At 55.0% G+C, this 23,339-nt stretch overlaps 1 protein-coding gene and 1 long non-coding RNA gene across 2 annotated transcripts in view; one reads left to right on the top strand and one right to left on the bottom strand.

The window, feature by feature from the left end:
- The window catches only part of LOC145527776 (uncharacterized), a 681,763-nt gene that overhangs the window by 238,784 nt on the left and 419,640 nt on the right, over positions 1-23,339 (bottom strand). Inside the window, exons 55-58 of the long non-coding RNA XR_014069857.1 lie at positions 22,936-23,047; positions 15,301-15,412; positions 7,663-7,774; positions 27-138 (exon numbers count right to left, since the gene is read on the bottom strand). This is a non-coding gene — a long non-coding RNA (uncharacterized LOC145527776). The remainder of the gene's footprint in view (positions 1-26; positions 139-7,662; positions 7,775-15,300; positions 15,413-22,935; positions 23,048-23,339) is intronic.
- LOC145527756 (uncharacterized) lies at positions 19,147-22,799 on the top strand. The gene is made up of 3 exons (XM_081545825.1): positions 19,147-19,297; positions 19,697-20,009; positions 20,267-22,799. Exons 1-3 carry the CDS (start codon positions 19,163-19,165, stop codon positions 20,887-20,889), a joined length of 1,071 nt encoding a protein of 356 aa, XP_081401951.1. The 5' UTR covers positions 19,147-19,162; the 3' UTR covers positions 20,890-22,799.

Here is a 23,339-nt window from a genome sequence, read left to right as displayed (position 1 = left end):
TGACAGAAAAGTGGGAGAGGACTCACGGGCAGACGGCTTCCCTCAGGTCTCGGGTGGAGCTCTGGGACCACAGCAGCAACGGGCCATCCCAGGCCCTGGGCTCAGCAGCGCCCTCATTCTCAGGCCGGCGGCTCTGCCCTGAGGGGAGCAGGAACGTCACCAACTGCCGCAGGCGGACCTCAAGCCCCTCCCACTGCTGGAGCCTGACCTGCCCCGGCCCCACCCCTTCCCCTACCCCAGCAGGACGAGAGCTCGTCTTCCCCTGGCTTCCAACGGGAGGCCCGGCCCTGGGCCCCGATTGGGCACTGCCCCAGCCCGGAGCCAATCACAGTGGCCAGGGAGGTGGAACGCACCGATTGGCCAGGGCCAGGTCATGTGACCATACTCCCCAGGAAACTCAAATATTACCAAGGTTCCCTAAGAAACCAATGAACAAAATTATCCAGTAAAGGCAAACCGTACTTTTTAATGAGGCCAATGTCACAGAAAAAAAAAAATGCTCCACAGTAAACTGCTCAAGGAAGCTACTAAATAAACTTTCAGAAAAGTGTAGTAGGTTTTTTTTTTTTAAATAGGGTGACGGAGAGATATACCTTTCCCATCTATGTGAATTTAGGTTTAAACTAGATTTCCCTTGGCTATTATATAAGACAAAAAAACCCACATCACCCTCTTTCACTCCCCCCCACCCCCAAAAAGTGTTTTAATCTATTGAATTTTTGTGTCCTCAGTTGTGTCTGATTCACGGCAACTCACGAACTCTACACAGCCAGGCTCTTCCGTCCATGGAATTCAGGGCAATTTTTTCTGTCCCAGTAAATGCCCACCCTGGGTGATCCAAAGGCAAGGGCTCAGAGGCTCCTGAGAGACTAACTAACTCCTTTCAGCTGAGCACAGAGCTGGCTCCTCACTGGGATGCCTGTGGCCTGGGGCTCCCAGAGGGGAGAGCAGCACTCGCCCCACCGTGTGGTCACTGCTGGAAGTGCAGGCTGCTCCTCACTCCCCCTTGACAGTGTCCCTGAGGGCAGAACAGTGTGAATCGAATCAAGGTGGAAATGCAAACTCCAATGCAACCAACCTTCCCACAAGGTCTCCAAAACCACTCAGGAACAGGGAATTGGAAACTGCAGGGGATGACATGAATGGAGATGGAGACTTGACACCTTACACCGAGTTCACTTCCAGTTATCCCTAGACAAACTTTCCATGAAAACTTGTCACAAATCTAGAAGAACAATGAGCAGAAACCGGACACGTGCTTTGAGTCTTCACACACAAAACTAAAAGGCAGTCCACAAAAAAAACCCCAGAGAATACAGTGGACTTTGCAAAATCAAAGATATCTACTGTGGGAAAGACCTCATGACAAAAGCAAAAGACAGGTCATACATCGCGAGACGAATGAGTGGAAACACAAAGCTTATCAAGGATGTGTCTCCAAACAGACAAAGAACGCCAACACAACAAGCCTGTGAAAACTAGGGAAAGGTCTGAAGGGACACCAGACGGAGGAAGACACACACAGAGTATCCCGGATGATGTCCAGCACTGAGGGCCTGAAGAAACAACAGTCTAGTTGCACCCCCTCAGGCCTGTGTGACCGTGGATGAGGCCTCTGTTTCCCGGTGGCTCTGAGACATGGACAGGGAGGAAGGGGAAGAGAAGTCACTTGCATTTCTAATACTCACAGCAAAGTCTTCCAATGAGAAGGGAATTATCACCCCCACTGCCAATGCCATTCACTGAAGTGATACCCACGAGTCCATCTACCCCAGAAGGGAAGGATGGACCTGTTCTCACAAAACGGCGAGAGATGGAAGGAGGAAGATCAAGCCCACACCAATCACTGGAAAGAGAAGCTGTGCTCAGGGCTTGAAAGAATTCCTATTGGGAAAATCATGTCACAGCCCCACATGGCAATCCACAGCTTCCATGCTATTCCTCCCAAAATGCCAATGCATTTTCGCACCGAACAAAGAATTGCAAAGGGGGTACGGAAACAGAAAGGAGCCTACATTGTCAATACAATCCGACGAAAAAGCCCCGATACGGACATCCAAGGTTGTGTGAAAGGAAATTAGACGACCAAACTAGGATCCTCAGGAGAGTATCGGAGAAGGCAATGGCGACCCACTCCAGTACTCTTGCCTGGAAAATGTCCTGGACGGAGGAGCCTGGTAGGCTGCAGGCCATGGGGTCATGCAGAGTCAGACACGACTGAAGTGACTTAGCCGCAGCAGCAGCAGCAGCAGGACAGTATGCTATTGGGAATACAACAACACACACAGATCCAGATCGATGGAATAAAGTTGAGGGTCCAGAAACAAACCCCAGCATCCATGGTCAACTCATCTCTGACACAGACGGGGAGAATATCCAAATGGGAACAGGAAAGCCTCTTCAATCAATGTCCATGGGAAAACCAGACAGCTACATCTGAAGAACGCTATTGGTTTTGATCTCATACCACCTCAATATCGGGGAAAAACCTCACCCTAAAGACTGATGTCATGAGATAGCTAGAAAGAAGCGTCGGTCAAAGGCTCCTTAACATCAGAGTCTCCTTGCCATTTGCTGGGCGGAGGTCGAAATGGGTCTCTTCAAGTAAGGGAAAGAGGTAAACGAAGTACACCACTGGGTTTCCATCCAATGGAACCTCTTCACAACAGAGAAGCTAAGCATTCACAAATGCAAAAGATAGGAAACGGAACACGAGAGACTCCTTGCAAGTGGTGTATCTGAGAAGGGGTTCATATGGAAAGAGACGAAGAATGCACAGCACTCAGATTCCAAGAAACACCACCACCACCCTTGACCCTTCCCCCATGACCAACTCTGACCTAAAGCCTTTCTCTCCCTCTAACCTATCCCTAAAACATAACTCTCATCTAATCATATACATGTGCATCCCTAGCATCCATCCATCCATCCACACACGAGAGAGAAAGAGGAAGACACAGACGGAATTGAGAAAGGAAAAGAGAGGGACACAGCCAGAGAGAGACACGGAACCAAAGAGAGGAAAGGAGTCGATGGTCCAGACTTTTCCTCAATCTGTCTCGAAGGTAGAAGCAATGACAGCGCCCTTCCACCCCAGAAGGGGGAAAAGGACGGAAGGTTTGGAGAGGAAAAGACAAGAACGCAGGGAGCCAGTAGAAGCTCAGCCACCCGCAGAAGCCGAGCTGGGACACTTCAACAGAATCTCAATGGAAACAGAGGACCAGAAAGTTGGCTACTCTTTTCTATAAGAGAGGGAGACCTTCGAGTCTTCCTTTCGGTCCTCCAACTTGGATGCGGGGTCTCAAAACAGTCAGGAGGGGGAGTGCCTTTTCCTGGGTACCACGGCGCATCCAGGCCTCGTTCTGCCCCATTCTGTGCTGTGCCAGCCCTGGATGGAATCTTTCTTTCTGAAGTCTCAGCGCACGAGCTCCACGTGATATCGGCCCCAGGTGGAAAGGCATGGAGCTGCTCGTAGGCCGACAGGCCTAGGAAGCAAATGGGAGAATGACCCCCACTCTGCAGATGGAGAGACTGGGGAAACCCTGAGGGGCATATGGTTGTCAAGGGCCACACCACTTATGAGAAGAAGGAGCCTGGTCTGAGAGCAGCATGGTCCTCGGAGCTCAGGCCCTGGCTGAACCCAGGCCTCCCCAGGGCTGTGGGCTGGGCCGTGTGGGTGTCACTGTGCCTGCACATGGCCTAAGGGGGGTGATCGAGCAGTCAGAAACCCAGAGATTCCCTTGGGAAGTTTTGGGGAAGGGACCTCAGCACGAACCCCAGGAGATGATGTCACCTGCCGGCAACAGAACCCATCAGAACCCGCAATCCGGGTATCCAGGCCTCCAGAGCGGAGAGGAGCCCCCAGCCAGATCACTTGCTGCCAAGATGTTCTGCTGTTTGCCCCTGCCCAGAGGCCGGGGCCTCAGGAGAGCTCACAGGCAGTGTGCGTGGGCACCCTGTCGACGTTGGCTCAGGACACCCCCGAGAGGCCTCTGGCCCTTTGCCCGGAGAAACAGAAAGGTAACACGGGGAGCCCCAGGCCGGGCCAGGCCACCTCTCCCATGCCACCCGGAAACACCGGGTCCTTTGCCTGTGTGTGGGGATGCGGGTTTCTCGGGCTGTGTCCCCCTCAAGGAAGCCCAGGCGGATGTGGGGTCAGAAGCCTGTGGACAAGTTGTGTCCACACCCCAGGGGAGAGCAGGCTGGGCGGGATGGGGAGAGTGTGGGCAGCGCCGGCCCGCCAGGCTGACCTCACACCCTCAGATGGGTCTCTTTCCTCCCGGGTGGGGATCTGAGCAGACACACGTCTCTGACCCTTCTGGGAAGAGAAGTTCGAGCAGGCAGAAGCAGCGGCTCCACTGGCCAGGCCCAGCTCGGAAAACTCCCAGCATGGCTGGCTGACGGTCACTGTCGTTGCAGAGCTTCCCACGTGACGAGGCCGAGGACGGGGACACCCCATCCAGCTCCCAGAGGGAGGGGTCGGAGCACCACCCGCTCGCCCGTGAGGCCCAGTGCAGGCTCCAGGTCAGCGTGCCCACGGAGGCATCAGCCCCACCGGGGGAGACGCGGAGGTGGGGAAGGCCTGCTGCCGAGACACCGCCCAGGATACAGCCGGCGGCCCAGTCTGAGGCTGCCACGGAGCTCAGCACACCCGGCTCCGACCCAGAGTCCAGAGAACCCCGGCCTCTGAGGCACCAGGAGGACCTGGAGCCCAGCACGCCAGAGCACAGAGGTGAGGACGCTGGGGCTGGTGCACGGGAGTGTGTGGGGAGGGGTGCTGAGCTACACAGGGACGAGTCCCCGAAAGCTGCTGCTGGGCCTGCAGCAAGCGCTGGCCTCACACCCCCCGCCCCCCATCTTGCACACTTCAGTCCCAAAAGACATCTGACGCTGGGTATTCTTTGGGAACCTCTTGGAAGGTTTCTGTCCCGGGTTATGCACATGCCAAGGCTGGCCTGTGGGCAAACTTTGCTTCTCCCCCAACTCTAGCACTGGCCTCCAACTGGAACCAGGCTCCACTTCCCAGACCTGTCCCTAAAGAGGTGGTGGCTCCAGGTGCAGGACCCAGGGATCCACCGAGGGCAGATGGAGAACCGAGACTTGCCCTCGCAGAGACACCAGGCCAGCTGGGTACTCGCCAGCACACCGGGCAGATCGGATCTCCGTGCCTGCAGGACCCCCAGCCCCAGGCACTGATGTCCCACCCCCTCAGCGAGAACCTCCACCTCCACGTGCACCTCTACCTGCTCGGGCTTTGGCAAGAGAACCCGAGGCAGAGGAGGAGTCACCGCCTCGGCAGGGAGAGCCTGCCCTGGCTCCCGCGCAACACCCAGATGCCCACGATCACTCACCCAGCCCTGCAGGGAGAAAGAGCCCCCGCTCTGGACAGAGACCCAGAGCCCTTGCCGGAAACACCACGTCCAGGGGAGCGGTCGGCTCTGCAGCCTCCATCCCTGTCTGCTCACCGTGGATGCCGGCAACTCGGTCTGCCCCCAGGGGACATGGAGTTCCTTTCCCCTGAACTGCTTTGCATTTGGTTTGTTTCCACCTTTCTGGTGATGTTTTATTTTTTGTATGGTTTCCTGTATTTTTGTTTTTTAAGTTGGGATTAGTAAACTTTTTCATCATTGTTGCAATCTGGGATCACTGTTGTGTAACTCTGGTGATACTGTGTTACCATCACCACTTTGTAGTTTCAGACCCGTTCGATCTTTATGCCCCACCCCCCAACAAAGCCTGGATTCAAGGCAAGCAAGCACGCCCTGTTCATCCCTCCCCCCGATCCTGAACACAATTTCATCTTTTCTTTCTGCATTCCTTCCTATATTCTTGGTGTCCCCAATCAATGACTCTCAGTGAAATGACTGAAGGAGTGTTTTTCGGACTCTCCACCTACTGTAAGACTCCATTGGAGAGTTCTCATTTTTATGTCATTTGAACTAGCCTTTGATAGCTGAAAGGACGGTGTACGTCCTTTCAAGATACCATGTGCCAAACGAAGCCCTTTTGGCAACTGCCATCATTATCTCCAGGCAGGCATTGCTGTTTGAAGGGTGACATCTCAGCCAGAAGGCAGAGGCTGAGCTCCTCTTGTTGCACCAGCTCCCAAAAGAAGCCAAGAAAGGGAGCTGGAACAACAAACCACCCCCATGCCCAGGAAAGCGTTCTTCATGACAGAAGGCTAGAAAATGACCCAACATCCTTGTGGCCCAGAACCACTCTAGAAAATCACTGTTCCATAAAAAAGAGAAACACATGGGAAGTTCCAAGGAGAGGCAATGCCCATGGCCAGTGTACTTGAGAGACGGCCTGACCGCTCCGGGGAAGACACGCACCGACGGAACCCCTTGGGAAACAGCAGTGATAGTCCTCACCGTCGTAAGGGTTTCCTCTGGGGACAACCTGCCCTGGGCACCACACGAGGGAGCAGACCGGCTTCTCTTCCTCTGCCCCCACACCATTCACTCATGAAGGCAGCTCAGGTGTTCTCATGCCCTGCCTGCCTGCCTGCCTGGCTCATCCGTGAGCTGTGACCACCTCCAGGGTAGGACTCCACCTTTTCCTCTCTGTGTACCGTGAATCTGCACACAGTGGGCTTTCAGAACCTTAGGAGACTTGAGCCATTCCCGCTCGAGCCAGAACCCTCCCCAGGAAGGAAAACAGCTGTGGAGTCATTTTGGCCCCAGCACTGGTTCCGAAAGCCTGGCGGCTCCTACAGCCTCTACGGTGTGAAGAGGGAGGTCCCTTTTGACAGAGCTTTCCGGCTCTCAGATCTAAGCTGTTGTTTCACTGTCAGCTGTGTCTTCCGTTGCAGCCAGGTGGGCCACGCTGCTCCAAAGGAGCTCACAAGCTGAGTTTCAAGGGAGGACAGGGATGGCTACAACGTGCTGCAAACTGAGTGAGGGTCCCCACAATCCTCAGCAAAGGTCTGTGGTGTGCAAGTGGGGAGTAGAGGGCCCCCAAGTTCCAAAGGAAGGGAGGTAGTCGGGAGCTAAAGCCCTTGGCTGCTGTGGTAGCAGCTGCAGATGGCAGCTCGTCCACAGCGCACTTCGAATGAGGTCATATGAGCGGGACTCTGGAAATGGCTCCGAAATCAAGAGAAAGGGGTCAGGGTATGTGGGAATCCGGCGGGGGTGGGGGGTGGATGAAGGAAGGTGTCCCTCCTCTCTCCAGTGCAATTTGGTTTGGTGAGTCTCAAAGCTACCAGATGGCACTTCCCAAGTCAGGCCCCCGCAGGAATCAGGGTGGGCTGCCTGCCTCGGCCCCTGCCACAGGGACAAGCCACACCAGTGGCCTCCCTGAGCTCCAATGGCCGGATCTGGGGGGTCCTGTCTGGGTGCACACCTCCTTGCTGTGGCCAAGTTCCCCCCTTCTCTGAGCACCAGCTTCATCCTCTCGAATGAGGACATCGATTGCTACCTTGGCACGTTACTCTCTTCATCCTCTGAAGGCTCATTAGGCTTATCCTACAATTACTAGCTGGCCCGAAGAGATATCTCCTGAATCCAGATTAACCTGGAGTCTCCCAGGCTCATCTGGCATGTCTTCCCTGAAGTCTGCCAAAACCCACACCCTTGCATTTCCAGGGACTCCCCTTAGCCAGCTGGGCAGAAAACCCAGCATGCTTCAAACAAGCTGACAGAAAAGTGGGAGAGGACTCACGGGCAGACGGCTTCCCTCAGGTCTCGGGTGGAGCTCTGGGACCACAGCAGCAACGGGCCATCCCAGGCCCTGGGCTCAGCAGCGCCCTCATTCTCAGGCCGGCGGCTCTGCCCTGAGGGGAGCAGGAACGTCACCAACTGCCGCAGGCGGACCTCAAGCCCCTCCCACTGCTGGAGCCTGACCTGCCCCGGCCCCACCCCTTCCCCTACCCCAGCAGGACGAGAGCTCGTCTTCCCCTGGTTTCCAACGGGAGGCCCGGCCCTGGGCCCCGATTGGGCACTGCCCCAGCCCGGAGCCAATCACAGTGGCCAGGGAGGTGGAACGCACCGATTGGCCAGGGCCAGGTCATGTGACCATACTCCCCAGGAAACTCAAATATTACCAAGGTTCCCTAAGAAACCAATGAACAAAATTATCCAGTAAAGGCAAACCGTACTTTTTAATGAGGCCAATGTCACAGAAAAAAAAAAAAAATGCTCCACAGTAAACTGCTCAAGGAAGCTACTAAATAAACTTTCAGAAAAGTGTAGTAGGTTTTTTTTTTTTTAAATAGGGTGACGGAGAGATATACCTTTCCCATCTATGTGAATTTAGGTTTAAACTAGATTTCCCTTGGCTATTATATAAGACAAAAAACCCCACATCACCCTCTTTCACTCCCCCCCACCCCCAAAAAGTGTTTTAATCTATTGAATTTTTGTGTCCTCAGTTGTGTCTGATTCACGGCAACTCACGAACTCTACACAGCCAGGCTCTTCCGTCCATGGAATTCAGGGCAATTTTTTCTGTCCCAGTAAATGCCCACCCTGGGTGATCCAAAGGCAAGGGCTCAGAGGCTCCTGAGAGACTAACTAACTCCTTTCAGCTGAGCACAGAGCTGGCTCCTCACTGGGATGCCTGTGGCCTGGGGCTCCCAGAGGGGAGAGCAGCACTCGCCCCACCGTGTGGTCACTGCTGGAAGTGCAGGCTGCTCCTCACTCCCCCTTGACAGTGTCCCTGAGGGCAGAACAGTGTGAATCGAATCAAGGTGGAAATGCAAACTCCAATGCAACCAACCTTCCCACAAGGTCTCCAAAACCACTCAGGAACAGGGAATTGGAAACTGCAGGGGATGACATGAATGGAGATGGAGACTTGACACCTTACACCGAGTTCACTTCCAGTTATCCCTAGACAAACTTTCCATGAAAACTTGTCACAAATCTAGAAGAACAATGAGCAGAAACCGGACACGTGCTTTGAGTCTTCACACACAAAACTAAAAGGCAGTCCACAAAAAAAAACCCAGAGAATACAGTGGACTTTGCAAAATCAAAGATATCTACTGTGGGAAAGACCTCATGACAAAAGCAAAAGACAGGTCATACATCGCGAGACGAATGAGTGGAAACACAAAGCTTATCAAGGATGTGTCTCCAAACAGACAAAGAACGCCAACACAACAAGCCTGTGAAAACTAGGGAAAGGTCTGAAGGGACACCAGACGGAGGAACACACACAGAGTATCCCGGATGATGTCCAGCACTGAGGGCCTGAAGAAACAACAGTCTAGTTGCACCCCCTCAGGCCTGTGTGACCGTGGATGAGGCCTCTGTTTCCCGGTGGCTCTGAGACATGGACAGGGAGGAAGGGGAAGAGAAGTCACTTGCATTTCTAATACTCACAGCAAAGTCTTCCAATGAGAAGGGAATTATCACCCCCACTGCCAATGCCATTCACTGAAGTGATACCCACGAGTCCATCTACCCCAGAAGGGAAGGATGGACCTGTTCTCACAAAACGGCGAGAGATGGAAGGAGGAAGATCAAGCCCACACCAATCACTGGAAAGAGAAGCTGTGCTCAGGGCTTGAAAGAATTCCTATTGGGAAAATCATGTCACAGCCCCACATGGCAATCCACAGCTTCCATGCTATTCCTCCCAAAATGCCAATGCATTTTCGCACCGAACAAAGAATTGCAAAGGGGGTACGGAAACAGAAAGGAGCCTACATTGTCAATACAATCCGACGAAAAAGCCCCGATACGGACATCCAAGGTTGTGTGAAAGGAAATTAGACGACCAAACTAGGATCCTCAGGAGAGTATCGGAGAAGGCAATGGCGACCCACTCCAGTACTCTTGCCTGGAAAATGTCCTGGACGGAGGAGCCTGGTAGGCTGCAGGCCATGGGGTCATGCAGAGTCAGACACGACTGAAGTGACTTAGCCGCAGCAGCAGCAGCAGCAGGACAGTATGCTATTGGGAATACAACAACACACACAGATCCAGATCGATGGAATAAAGTTGAGGGTCCAGAAACAAACCCCAGCATCCATGGTCAACTCATCTCTGACACAGACGGGGAGAATATCCAAATGGGAACAGGAAAGCCTCTTCAATCAATGTCCATGGGAAAACCAGACAGCTACATCTGAAGAACGCTATTGGTTTTGATCTCATACCACCTCAATATCGGGGAAAAACCTCACCCTAAAGACTGATGTCATGAGATAGCTAGAAAGAAGCGTAGGTCAAAGGCTCCTTAACATCAGAGTCTCCTTGCCATTTGCTGGGCGGAGGTCGAAATGGGTCTCTTCAAGTAAGGGAAAGAGGTAAACGAAGTACACCACTGGGTTTCCATCCAATGGAACCTCTTCACAACAGAGAAGCTAAGCATTCACAAATGCAAAAGATAGGAAACGGAACACGAGAGACTCCTTGCAAGTGGTGTATCTGAGAAGGGGTTCATATGGAAAGAGACGAAGAATGCACAGCACTCAGATTCCAAGAAACACCACCACCACCCTTGACCCTTCCCCCATGACCAACTCTGACCTAAAGCCTTTCTCTCCCTCTAACCTATCCCTAAAACATAACCCTCATCTAATCATATACATGTGCATCCCTAGCATCCATCCATCCATCCACACACGAGAGAGAAAGAGGAAGACACAGACGGAATTGAGAAAGGAAAAGAGAGGGACACAGCCAGAGAGAGACACGGAACCAAAGAGAGGAAAGGAGTCGATGGTCCAGACTTTTCCTCAATCTGTCTCGAAGGTAGAAGCAATGACAGCGCCCTTCCACCCCAGAAGGGGGAAAAGGACGGAAGGTTTGGAGAGGAAAAGACAAGAACGCAGGGAGCCAGTAGAAGCTCAGCCACCCGCAGAAGCCGAGCTGGGACACTTCAACAGAATCTCAATGGAAACAGAGGACCAGAAAGTTGGCTACTCTTTTCTATAAGAGAGGGAGACCTTCGAGTCTTCCTTTCGGTCCTCCAACTTGGATGCGGGGTCTCAAAACAGTCAGGAGGGGGAGTGCCTTTTCCTGGGTACCACGGCGCATCCAGGCCTCGTTCTGCCCCATTCTGTGCTGTGCCAGCCCTGGATGGAATCTTTCTTTCTGAAGTCTCAGCGCACGAGCTCCACGTGATATCGGCCCCAGGTGGAAAGGCATGGAGCTGCTCGTAGGCCGACAGGCCTAGGAAGCAGATGGGAGAATGACCCCCACTCTGCAGATGGAGAGACTGGGGAAACCCTGAGGGGCATATGGTTGTCAAGGGCCACACCACTTATGAGAAGAAGGAGCCTGGTCTGAGAGCAGCATGGTCCTCGGAGCTCAGGCCCTGGCTGAACCCAGGCCTCCCCAGGGCTGTGGGCTGGGCCGTGTGGGTGTCACTGTGCCTGCACATGGCCTAAGGGGGGTGATCGAGCAGTCAGAAACCCAGAGATTCCCTTGGGAAGTTTTGGGGAAGGGACCTCAGCACGAACCCCAGGAGATGATGTCACCTGCCGGCAACAGAACCCAACAGAACCCGCAATCCGGGTATCCAGGCCTCCAGAGCGGAGAGGAGCCCCCAGCCAGATCACTTGCTGCCAAGATGTTCTGCTGTTTGCCCCTGCCCAGAGGCCGGGGCCTCAGGAGAGCTCACAGGCAGTGTGCGTGGGCACCCTGTCGACGTTGGCTCAGGACACCCCCGAGAGGCCTCTGGCCCTTTGCCCGGAGAAACAGAAAGGTAACACGGGGAGCCCCAGGCCGGGCCAGGCCACCTCTCCCATGCCACCCGGAAACACCGGGTCCTTTGCCTGTGTGTGGGGATGCGGGTTTCTCGGGCTGTGTCCCCCTCAAGGAAGCCCAGGCGGATGTGGGGTCAGAAGCCTGTGGACAAGTTGTGTCCACACCCCAGGGGAGAGCAGGCTGGGCGGGATGGGGAGAGTGTGGGCAGCGCCGGCCCGCCAGGCTGACCTCACACCCTCAGATGGGTCTCTTTCCTCCCGGGTGGGGATCTGAGCAGACACACGTCTCTGACCCTTCTGGGAAGAGAAGTTCGAGCAGGCAGAAGCAGCGGCTCCACTGGCCAGGCCCAGCTCGGAAAACTCCCAGCATGGCTGGCTGACGGTCACTGTCGTTGCAGAGCTTCCCACGTGACGAGGCCGAGGACGGGGACACCCCATCCAGCTCCCAGAGGGAGGGGTCGGAGCACCACCCGCTCGCCCGTGAGGCCCAGTGCAGGCTCCAGGTCAGCGTGCCCACGGAGGCATCAGCCCCACCGGGGGAGACGCGGAGGTGGGGAAGGCCTGCTGCCGAGACACCGCCCAGGATACAGCCGGCGGCCCAGTCTGAGGCTGCCACGGAGCTCAGCACACCCGGCTCCGACCCAGAGTCCAGAGAACCCCGGCCTCTGAGGCACCAGGAGGACCTGGAGCCCAGCACGCCAGAGCACAGAGGTGAGGACGCTGGGGCTGGTGCACGGGAGTGTGTGGGGAGGGGTGCTGAGCTACACAGGGACGAGTCCCCGAAAGCTGCTGCTGGGCCTGCAGCAAGCGCTGGCCTCACACCCCCCGCCCCCCATCTTGCACACTTCAGTCCAAAAAGACATCTGACGCTGGGTATTCTTTGGGAACCTCTTGGAAGGTTTCTGTCCCGGGGTACGCACATGCCAAGGCTGGCCTGTGGGCAAACTTTGCTTCTCCCCCAACTCTAGCACTGGCCTCCAACTGGAACCAGGCTCCACTTCCCAGACCTGTCCCTAAAGAGGTGGTGGCTCCAGGTGCAGGACCCAGGGATCCACCGAGGGCAGATGGAGAACCGAGACTTGCCCTCGCAGAGACACCAGGCCAGCTGGGTACTGGCCAGCACACCGGGCAGATCGGATCTCCGTGCCTGCAGGACCCCCAGCCCCAGGCACTGATGTCCCACCCCCTCAGCGAGAACCTCCACCTCCACGTGCACCTCTACCTGCTCGGGCTTTGGCAAGAGAACCCGAGGCAGAGGAGGAGTCACCGCCTCGGCAGGGAGAGCCTGCCCTGGCTCCCGCGCAACACCCAGATGCCCACGATCACTCACCCAGCCCTGCAGGGAGAAAGAGCCCCCGCTCTGGACAGAGACCCAGAGCCCTTGCCGGAAACACCACGTCCAGGGGAGCGGTCGGCTCTGCAGCCTCCATCCCTGTCTGCTCACCGTGGATGCCGGCAACTCGGTCTGCCCCCAGGGGACATGGAGTTCCTTTCCCCTGAACTGCTTTGCATTTGGTTTGTTTCCACCTTTCTGGTGATGTTTTATTTTTTGTATGGTTTCCTGTATTTTTGTTTTTTAAGTTGGGATTAGTAAACTTTTTCATCATTGTTGCAATCTGGGATCACTGTTGTGTAACTCTGGTGATACTGTGTTACCATCACCACTTTGTAGTTTCAGACCCGTTCGATCTTTATGCCCCACCCCCCAACAAAGCCTGGATTCAAGGCAAGCAAGCACGCCCTGTTCATCCCTCCCCCCGATCCTGAACACAATTTCATCTTTTCTTTCTGCATTCCTTCCTATATTCTTGGTGTCCCCAATCAATGACTCTCAGTGAAATGACTGAAGGAGTGTTTTTCGGACTCTCCACCTACTGTAAGACTCCATTGGAGAGTTCTCATTTTTATGTCATTTGAACTAGCCTTTGATAGCTGAAAGGACGGTGTACGTCCTTTCAAGATACCATGTGCCAAACGAAGCCCTTTTGGCAACTGCCATCATTATCTCCAGGCAGGCATTGCTGTTTGAAGGGTGACATCTCAGCCAGAAGGCAGAGGCTGAGCTCCTCTTGTTGCACCAGCTCCCAAAAGAAGCCAAGAAAGGGAGCTGGAACAACAAACCACCCCCATGCCCAGGAAAGCGTTCTTCATGACAGAAGGCTAGAAAATGACCCAACATCCTTGTGGCCCAGAACCACTCTAGAAAATCACTGTTCCATAAAAAAGAGAAACACATGGGAAGTTCCAAGGAGAGGCAATGCCCATGGCCAGTGTACTTGAGAGACGGCCTGACCGCTCCGGGGAAGACACGCACCGACGGAACCCCTTGGGAAACAGCAGTGATAGTCCTCACCGTCGTAAGGGTTTCCTCTGGGGACAACCTGCCCTGGGCACCACACGAGGGAGCAGACCGGCTTCTCTTCCTCTGCCCCCACACCATTCACTCATGAAGGCAGCTCAGGTGTTCTCATGCCCTGCCTGCCTGCCTGCCTGGCTCATCCGTGAGCTGTGACCACCTCCAGGGTCGGACTCCACCTTTTCCTCTCTGTGTACCGTGAATCTGCACACAGTGGGCTTTCAGAACCTTAGGAGACTTGAGCCATTCCCGCTCGAGCCAGAACCCTCCCCAGGAAGGAAAACAGCTGTGGAGTCATTTTGGCCCCAGCACTGGTTCCGAAAGCCTGGCGGCTCCTACAGCCTCTACGGTGTGAAGAGGGAGGTCCCTTTTGACAGAGCTTTCCGGCTCTCAGATCTAAGCTGTTGTTTCACTGTCAGCTGTGTCTTCCGTTGCAGCCAGGTGGGCCACGCTGCTCCAAAGGAGCTCACAAGCTGAGTTTCAAGGGAGGACAGGGATGGCTACAACGTGCTGCAAACTGAGTGAGGGTCCCCACAATCCTCAGCAAAGGTCTGTGGTGTGCAAGTGGGGAGTAGAGGGCCCCCAAGTTCCAAAGGAAGGGAGGTAGTCGGGAGCTAAAGCCCTTGGCTGCTGTGGTAGCAGCTGCAGATGGCAGCTCGTCCACAGTGCACTTCGAATGAGGTCATATGAGCGGGACTCTGGAAATGGCTCTGAAATCAAGAGAAAGGGGTCAGGGTATGTGGGAATCCGGCGGGGGTGGGGGGTGGATGAAGGAAGGTGTCCCTCCTCTCTCCAGTGCAATTTGGTTTGGTGAGTCTCAAAGCTACCAGATGGCACTTCCCAAGTCAGGCCCCCGCAGGAATCAGGGTGGGCTGCCTGCCTCGGCCCCTGCCACAGGGACAAGCCACACCAGTGGCCTCCCTGAGCTCCAATGGCCGGATCTGGGGGGTCCTGTCTGGGTGCACACCTCCTTGCTGTGGCCAAGTTCCCCCCTTCTCTGAGCACCAGCTTCATCCTCTCGAATGAGGACATCGATTGCTACCTTGGCACGTTACTCTCTTCATCCTCTGAAGGCTCATTAGGCTTATCCTACAATTACTAGCTGGCCCGAAGAGATATCTCCTGAATCCAGATTAACCTGGAGTCTCCCAGGCTCATCTGGCATGTTTTCCCTGAAGTCTGCCAAAACCCACACCCTTGCATTTCCAGGGACTCCCCTTAGCCAGCTGGGCAGAAAACCCAGCATGCTTCAAACAAGCTGACAGAAAAGTGGGAGAGGACTCACGGGCAGACGGCTTCCCTCAGGTCTCGGGTGGAGCTCTGGGACCACAGCAGCAACGGGCCATCCCAGGCCCTGGGCTCAGCAGCGCCCTCATTCTCAGGCCGGCGGCTCTGCCCTGAGGGGAGCAGGAACGTCACCAACTGCCGCAGGCGGACCTCAAGCCCCTCCCACTGCTGGAGCCTGACCTGCCCCGGCCCCACCCCTTCCCCTACCCCAGCAGGACGAGAGCTCGTCTTCCCCTGGTTTCCAACGGGAGGCCCGGCCCTGGGCCCCGATTGGGCACTGCCCCAGCCCGGAGCCAATCACAGTGGCCAGGGAGGTGGAACGCACCGATTGGCCAGGGCCAGGTCATGTGACCATACTCCCCAGGAAACTCAAATATTACCAAGGTTCCCTAAGAAACCAATGAACAAAATTATCCAGTAAAGGCAAACCGTACTTTTCAATGAGGCCAATGTCACAGAAAAAAAAAAAAAAATGCTCCACAGTAAACTGCTCAAGGAAGCTACTAAATAAACTTTCAGAAAAGTGTAGTAGGTTTTTTTTTTTTTAAATAGGGTGACGGAGAGATATACCTTTCCCATCTATGTGAATTTAGGTTTAAACTAGATTTCCCTTGGCTATTATATAAGACAAAAAACCCCACATCACCCTCTTTCACTCCCCCCCACCCCCAAAAAGTGTTTTAATCTATTGAATTTTTGTGTCCTCAGTTGTGTCTGATTCACGGCAACTCACGAACTCTACACAGCCAGGCTCTTCCGTCCATGGAATTCAGGGCAATTTTTTCTGTCCCAGTAAATGCCCACCCTGGGTGATCCAAAGGCAAGGGCTCAGAGGCTCCTGAGAGACTAACTAACTCCTTTCAGCTGAGCACAGAGCTGGCTCCTCACTGGGATGCCTGTGGCCTGGGGCTCCCAGAGGGGAGAGCAGCACTCGCCCCACCGTGTGGTCACTGCTGGAAGTGCAGGCTGCTCCTCACTCCCCCTTGACAGTGTCCCTGAGGGCAGAACAGTGTGAATCGAATCAAGGTGGAAATGCAAACTCCAATGCAACCAACCTTCCCACAAGGTCTCCAAAACCACTCAGGAACAGGGAATTGGAAACTGCAGGGGATGACATGAATGGAGATGGAGACTTGACACCTTACACCGAGTTCACTTCCAGTTATCCCTAGACAAACTTTCCATGAAAACTTGTCACAAATCTAGAAGAACAATGAGCAGAAACCGGACACGTGCTTTGAGTCTTCACACACAAAACTAAAAGGCAGTCCACAAAAAAAAACCCAGAGAATACAGTGGACTTTGCAAAATCAAAAATATCTACTGTGGGAAAGACCTCATGACAAAAGCAAAAGACAGGTCATACATCGCGAGACGAATGAGTGGAAACACAAAGCTTATCAAGGATGTGTCTCCAAACAGACAAAGAACGCCAACACAACAAGCCTGTGAAAATTAGGGAAAGGTCTGAAGGGACACCAGACGGAGGAAGACACACACAGAGTATCCCGGATGATGTCCAGCACTGAGGGCCTGAAGAAACAACAGTCTAGTTGCACCCCCTCAGGCCTGTGTGACCGTGGATGAGGCCTCTGTTTCCCGGTGGCTCTGAGACATGGACAGGGAGGAAGGGGAAGAGAAGTCACTTGCATTTCTAATACTCACAGCAAAGTCTTCCAATGAGAAGGGAATTATCACCCCCACTGCCAATGCCATTCACTGAAGTGATACCCACGAGTCCATCTACCCCAGAAGGGAAGGATGGACCTGTTCTCACAAAACGGCGAGAGATGGAAGGAGGAAGATCAAGCCCACACCAATCACTGGAAAGAGAAGCTGTGCTCAGGGCTTGAAAGAATTCCTATTGGGAAAATCATGTCACAGCCCCACATGGCAATCCACAGCTTCCATGCTATTCCTCCCAAAATGCCAATGCATTTTCGCACCGAACAAAGAATTGCAAAGGGGGTACGGAAACAGAAAGGAGCCTACATTGTCAATACAATCCGACGAAAAAGCCCCGATACGGACATCCAAGGTTGTGTGAAAGGAAATTAGACGACCAAACTAGGATCCTCAGGAGAGTATCGGAGAAGGCAATGGCGACCCACTCCAGTACTCTTGCCTGGAAAATGTCCTGGACGGAGGAGCCTGGTAGGCTGCAGGCCATGGGGTCATGCAGAGTCAGACACGACTGAAGTGACTTAGCCGCAGCAGCAGCAGCAGCAGGACAGTATGCTATTGGGAATACAACAACACACACAGATCCAGATCGATGGAATAAAGTTGAGGGTCCAGAAACAAACCCCAGCATCCATGGTCAACTCATCTCTGACACAGACGGGGAGAATATCCAAATGGGAACAGGAAAGCCTCTTCAATCAATGTCCATGGGAAAACCAGACAGCTACATCTGAAGAACGCTATTGGTTTTGATCTCATACCACCTCAATATCGGGGAAAAACCTCACCCTAAAGACTGATGTCATGAGATAGCTAGAAAGAAGCGTAGGTCAAAGGCTCCTTAACATCAGAGTCTCCTTGCCATTTGCTGGGCGGAGGTCGAAATGGGTCTCTTCAAGTAAGGGAAAGAGGTAAACGAAGTACACCACTGGGTTTCCATCCAATGGAACCTCTTCACAACAGAGAAGCTAAGCATTCACAAATGCAAAAGATAGGAAACGGAACACGAGAGACTCCTTGCAAGTGGTGTATCTGAGAAGGGGTTCATATGGAAAGAGACGAAGAATGCACAGCACTCAGATTCCAAGAAACACCACCACCACCCTTGACCCTTCCCCCATGACCAACTCTGACCTAAAGCCTTTCTCTCCCTCTAACCTATCCCTAAAACATAACCCTCATCTAATCATATACATGTGCATCCCTAGCATCCATCCATCCATCCACACACGAGAGAGAAAGAGGAAGACACAGACGGAATTGAGAAAGGAAAAGAGAGGGACACAGCCAGAGAGAGACACGGAACCAGAGAGGAAAGGAGTCGATGGTCCAGACTTTTCCTCAATCTGTCTCGAAGGTAGAAGCAATGACAGCGCCCTTCCACCCCAGAAGGGGGAAAAGGACGGAAGGTTTGGAGAGGAAAAGACAAGAACGCAGGGAGCCAGTAGAAGCTCAGCCACCCGCAGAAGCCGAGCTGGGACACTTCAACAGAATCTCAATGGAAACAGAGGACCAGAAAGTTGGCTACTCTTTTCTATAAGAGAGGGAGACCTTCGAGTCTTCCTTTCGGTCCTCCAACTTGGATGCGGGGTCTCAAAACAGTCAGGAGGGGGAGTGCCTTTTCCTGGGTACCACGGCGCATCCAGGCCTCGTTCTGCCCCATTCTGTGCTGTGCCAGCCCTGGATGGAATCTTTCTTTCTGAAGTCTCAGCGCACGAGCTCCACGTGATATCGGCCCCAGGTGGAAAGGCATGGAGCTGCTCGTAGGCCGACAGGCCTAGGAAGCAGATGGGAGAATGACCCCCACTCTGCAGATGGAGAGACTGGGGAAACCCTGAGGGGCATATGGTTGTCAAGGGCCACACCACTTATGAGAAGAAGGAGCCTGGTCTGAGAGCAGCATGGTCCTCGGAGCTCAGGCCCTGGCTGAACCCAGGCCTCCCCAGGGCTGTGGGCTGGGCCGTGTGGGTGTCACTGTGCCTGCACATGGCCTAAGGGGGGTGATCGAGCAGTCAGAAACCCAGAGATTCCCTTGGGAAGTTTTGGGGAAGGGACCTCAGCACGAACCCCAGGAGATGATGTCACCTGCCGGCAACAGAACCCAACAGAACCCGCAATCCGGGTATCCAGGCCTCCAGAGCGGAGAGGAGCCCCCAGCCAGATCACTTGCTGCCAAGATGTTCTGCTGTTTGCCCCTGCCCAGAGGCCGGGGCCTCAGGAGAGCTCACAGGCAGTGTGCGTGGGCACCCTGTCGACGTTGGCTCAGGACACCCCCGAGAGGCCTCTGGCCCTTTGCCCGGAGAAACAGAAAGGTAACACGGGGAGCCCCAGGCCGGGCCAGGCCACCTCTCCCATGCCACCCGGAAACACCGGGTCCTTTGCCTATGTGTGGGGATGCGGGTTTCTCGGGCTGTGTCCCCCTCAAGGAAGCCCAGGCGGATGTGGGGTCAGAAGCCTGTGGACAAGTTGTGTCCACACCCCAGGGGAGAGCAGGCTGGGCGGGATGGGGAGAGTGTGGGCAGCGCCGGCCCGCCAGGCTGACCTCACACCCTCAGATGGGTCTCTTTCCTCCCGGGTGGGGATCTGAGCAGACACACGTCTCTGACCCTTCTGGGAAAAGAAGTTCGAGCAGGCAGAAGCAGCGGCTCCACTGGCCAGGCCCAGCTCGGAAAACTCCCAGCATGGCTGGCTGACGGTCACTGTCGTTGCAGAGCTTCCCACGTGATGAGGCCGAGGACGGGGACACCCCATCCAGCTCCCAGAGGGAGGGGTCGGAGCACCACCCGCCCGCCCGTGAGGCCCAGTGCAGGCTCCAGGTCAGCGTGCCCACGGAGGCATCAGCCCCACCGGGGGAGACGCGGAGGTGGGGAAGGCCTGCTGCCGAGACACCGCCCAGGATACAGCCGGCGGCCCAGTCTGAGGCTGCCACGGAGCTCAGCACACCCGGCTCCGACCCAGAGTCCAGAGAACCCCGGCCTCTGAGGCACCAGGAGGACCTGGAGCCCAGCACGCCAGAGCACAGTGGTGAGGACGCTGGGGCTGGTGCACGGGAGTGTGTGGGGAGGGGTGCTGAGCTACACAGGGACGAGTCCCCGAAAGCTGCTGCTGGGCCTGCAGCAAGCGCTGGCCTCACACCCCCCGCCCCCCATCTTGCACACTTCAGTCCCAAAAGACATCTGACGCTGGGTATTCTTTGGGAACCTCTTGGAAGGTTTCTGTCCCGGGGTACGCACATGCCAAGGCTGGCCTGTGGGCAAACCTTGCTTCTCCCCCAACTCTAGCACTGGCCTCCAACTGGAACCAGGCTCCACTTCCCAGACCTGTCCCTAAAGAGGTGGTGGCTCCAGGTGCAGGACCCAGGGATCCACCGAGGGCAGATGGAGAAGCGAGACTTGCCCTCGCAGAGACACCAGGCCAGCAGGGTACTGGCCAGCACACCGGGCAGATCGGATCTCCGTGCCTGCAGGACCCCCAGCACCAGGCACTGATGTCCCACCCCCTCAGCAAGAACCTCCACCTCCACGTGCACCTCTACCTGCTCCGGCTTTGGCAAGAGAACCCGAGGCAGAGGAGGAGTCACCGCCTCGGCAGGGAGAGCCTGCCCTGGCTCCCGCGCAACACCCAGATGCCCACGATCACTCACCCAGCCCTGCAGGGAGAAAGAGCCCCCGCTCTGGACAGAGACCCAGAGCCCTTGCCGGAAACACCACGTCCAGGGGAGCGGTCGGCTCTGCAGCCTCCATCCCTGTCTGCTCACCGTGGATGCCGGCAACTCGGTCTGCCCCCAGGGGACATGGAGTTCCTTTCCCCTGAACTGCTTTGCATTTGGTTTGTTTCCACCTTTCTTGTGATGTTTTATTTTTTGTATGGTTTCCTGTATTTTTGTTGGTTAAGTTGGGATTAGTAAACTTTTTCATCATTGTTGCAATCTGGGATCACTGTTGTGTAACTCTGGTGATACTGTGTTACCATCACCACTTTGTAGTTTCAGACCCGTTCGATCTTTATGCCCCACCCCCCAACAAAGCCTGGATTCAAGGCAAGCACGCCCTGTTCATCCCTCCCCCCGATCCTGAACACAATTTCATCTTTTCTTTCTGCATTCCTTCCTATATTCTTGGTGTCCCCAATCAATGACTCTCAGTGAAATGACTGAAGGAGTGTTTTTCGGACTCTCCACCTACTGTAAGACTCCATTGGAGAGTTCTCATTTTTATGTCATTTGAACTAGCCTTTGATAGCTGAAAGGACGGTGTACGTCCTTTCAAGATACCATGTGCCAAACGAAGCCCTTTTGGCAACTGCCATCATTATCTCCAGGCAGGCATTGCTGTTTGAAGGGTGACATCTCAGCCAGAAGGCAGAGGCTGAGCTCCTCTTGTTGCACCAGCTCCCAAAAGAAGCCAAGAAAGGGAGCTGGAACAACAAACCACCCCCATGCCCAGGAAAGCGTTCTTCATGACAGAAGGCTAGAAAATGACCCAACATCCTTGTGGCCCAGAACCACTCTAGAAAATCACTGTTCCATAAAAAAGAGAAACACATGGGAAGTTCCAAGGAGAGGCAATGCCCATGGCCAGTGTACTTGAGAGACGGCCTGACCGCTCCGGGGAAGACACGCACCGACGGAACCCCTTGGGAAACAGCAGTGATAGTCCTCACCGTCGTAAGGGTTTCCTCTGGGGACAACCTGCCCTGGGCACCACACGAGGGAGCAGACCGGCTTCTCTTCCTCTGCCCCCACACCATTCACTCATGAAGGCAGCTCAGGTGTTCTCATGCCCTGCCTGCCTGCCTGCCTGGCTCATCCGTGAGCTGTGACCACCTCCAGGGTAGGACTCCACCTTTTCCTCTCTGTGTACCGTGAATCTGCACACAGTGGGCTTTCAGAACCTTAGGAGACTTGAGCCATTCCCGCTCGAGCCAGAACCCTCCCCAGGAAGGAAAACAGCTGTGGAGTCATTTTGGCCCCAGCACTGGTTCCGAAAGCCTGGCGGCTCCTACAGCCTCTACGGTGTGAAGAGGGAGGTCCCTTTTGACAGAGCTTTCCGGCTCTCAGATCTAAGCTGTTGTTTCACTGTCAGCTGTGTCTTCCGTTGCAGCCAGGTGGGCCACGCTGCTCCAAAGGAGCTCACAAGCTGAGTTTCAAGGGAGGACAGGGATGGCTACAACGTGCTGCAAACTGAGTGAGGGTCCCCACAATCCTCAGCAAAGGTCTGTGGTGTGCAAGTGGGGAGTAGAGGGCCCCCAAGTTCCAAAGGAAGGGAGGTAGTCGGGAGCTAAAGCCCTTGGCTGCTGTGGTAGCAGCTGCAGATGGCAGCTCGTCCACAGTGCACTTCGAATGAGGTCATATGAGCGGGACTCTGGAAATGGCTCCGAAATCAAGAGAAAGGGGTCAGGGTATGTGGGAATCCAGCGGGGGTGGGGGGTGGATGAAGGAAGGTGTCCCTCCTCTCTCCAGTGCAATTTGGTTTGGTGAGTCTCAAAGCTACCAGATGGCACTTCCCAAGTCAGGCCCCCGCAGGAATCAGGGTGGGCTGCCTGCCTCGGCCCCTGCCACAGGGACAAGCCACACCAGTGGCCTCCCTGAGCTCCAATGGCCGGATCTGGGGGGTCCTGTCTGGGTGCACACCTCCTTGCTGTGGCCAAGTTCCCCCCTTCTCTGAGCACCAGCTTCATCCTCTCGAATGAGGACATCGATTGCTACCTTGGCACGTTACTCTCTTCATCCTCTGAAGGCTCATTAGGCTTATCCTACAATTACTAGCTGGCCCGAAGAGATATCTCCTGAATCCAGATTAACCTGGAGTCTCCCAGGCTCATCTGGCATGTCTTCCCTGAAGTCTGCCAAAACCCACACCCTTGCATTTCCAGGGACTCCCCTTAGCCAGCTGGGCAGAAAACCCAGCATGCTTCAGACAAGCTGACAGAAAAGTGGGAGAGGACTCACGGGCAGACGGCTTCCCTCAGGTCTCGGGTGGAGCTCTGGGACCACAGCAGCAACGGGCCATCCCAGGCCCTGGGCTCAGCAGCGCCCTCATTCTCAGGCCGGCGGCTCTGCCCTGAGGGGAGCAGGAACGTCACCAACTGCCGCAGGCGGACCTCAAGCCCCTCCCACTGCTGGAGCCTGACCTGCCCCGGCCCCACCCCTTCCCCTACCCCAGCAGGACGAGAGCTCGTCTTCCCCTGGTTTCCAACGGGAGGCCCGGCCCTGGGCCCCGATTGGGCACTGCCCCAGCCCGGAGCCAATCACAGTGGCCAGGGAGGTGGAACGCACCGATTGGCCAGGGCCAGGTCATGTGACCATACTCCCCAGGAAACTCAAATATTACCAAGGTTCCCTAAGAAACCAAT

The sequence above is a fragment of the Giraffa tippelskirchi genome, chromosome 11 (genome assembly GCF_054371585.1).
Source record: "Giraffa tippelskirchi isolate mGirTip1 chromosome 11, T2T-mGirTip1v1.2.pri, whole genome shotgun sequence".
Lineage (NCBI taxonomy): Eukaryota > Metazoa > Chordata > Mammalia > Artiodactyla > Giraffidae > Giraffa > Giraffa tippelskirchi.
The sequence above is the reverse complement of the archived record's forward strand: the minus strand, read 5'-3'. Positions and strand labels throughout refer to the sequence as shown.

Coding starts and splice junctions, on each gene's coding strand:
- LOC145527756 (XM_081545825.1), top strand. CDS start 19,163: ATGTTCTGCTGTTTGCCCCTGCCCAGAGGCCGGGGCCTCAGGAGAGCT. Junction 19,298..19,696: donor TTGCCCGGAGAAACAGAAAG/GTAACACGGGGA, acceptor CTGTCGTTGCAG/AGCTTCCCACGTGATGAGGC. Junction 20,010..20,266: donor CAGCACGCCAGAGCACAGTG/GTGAGGACGCTG, acceptor CCCCAACTCTAG/CACTGGCCTCCAACTGGAAC.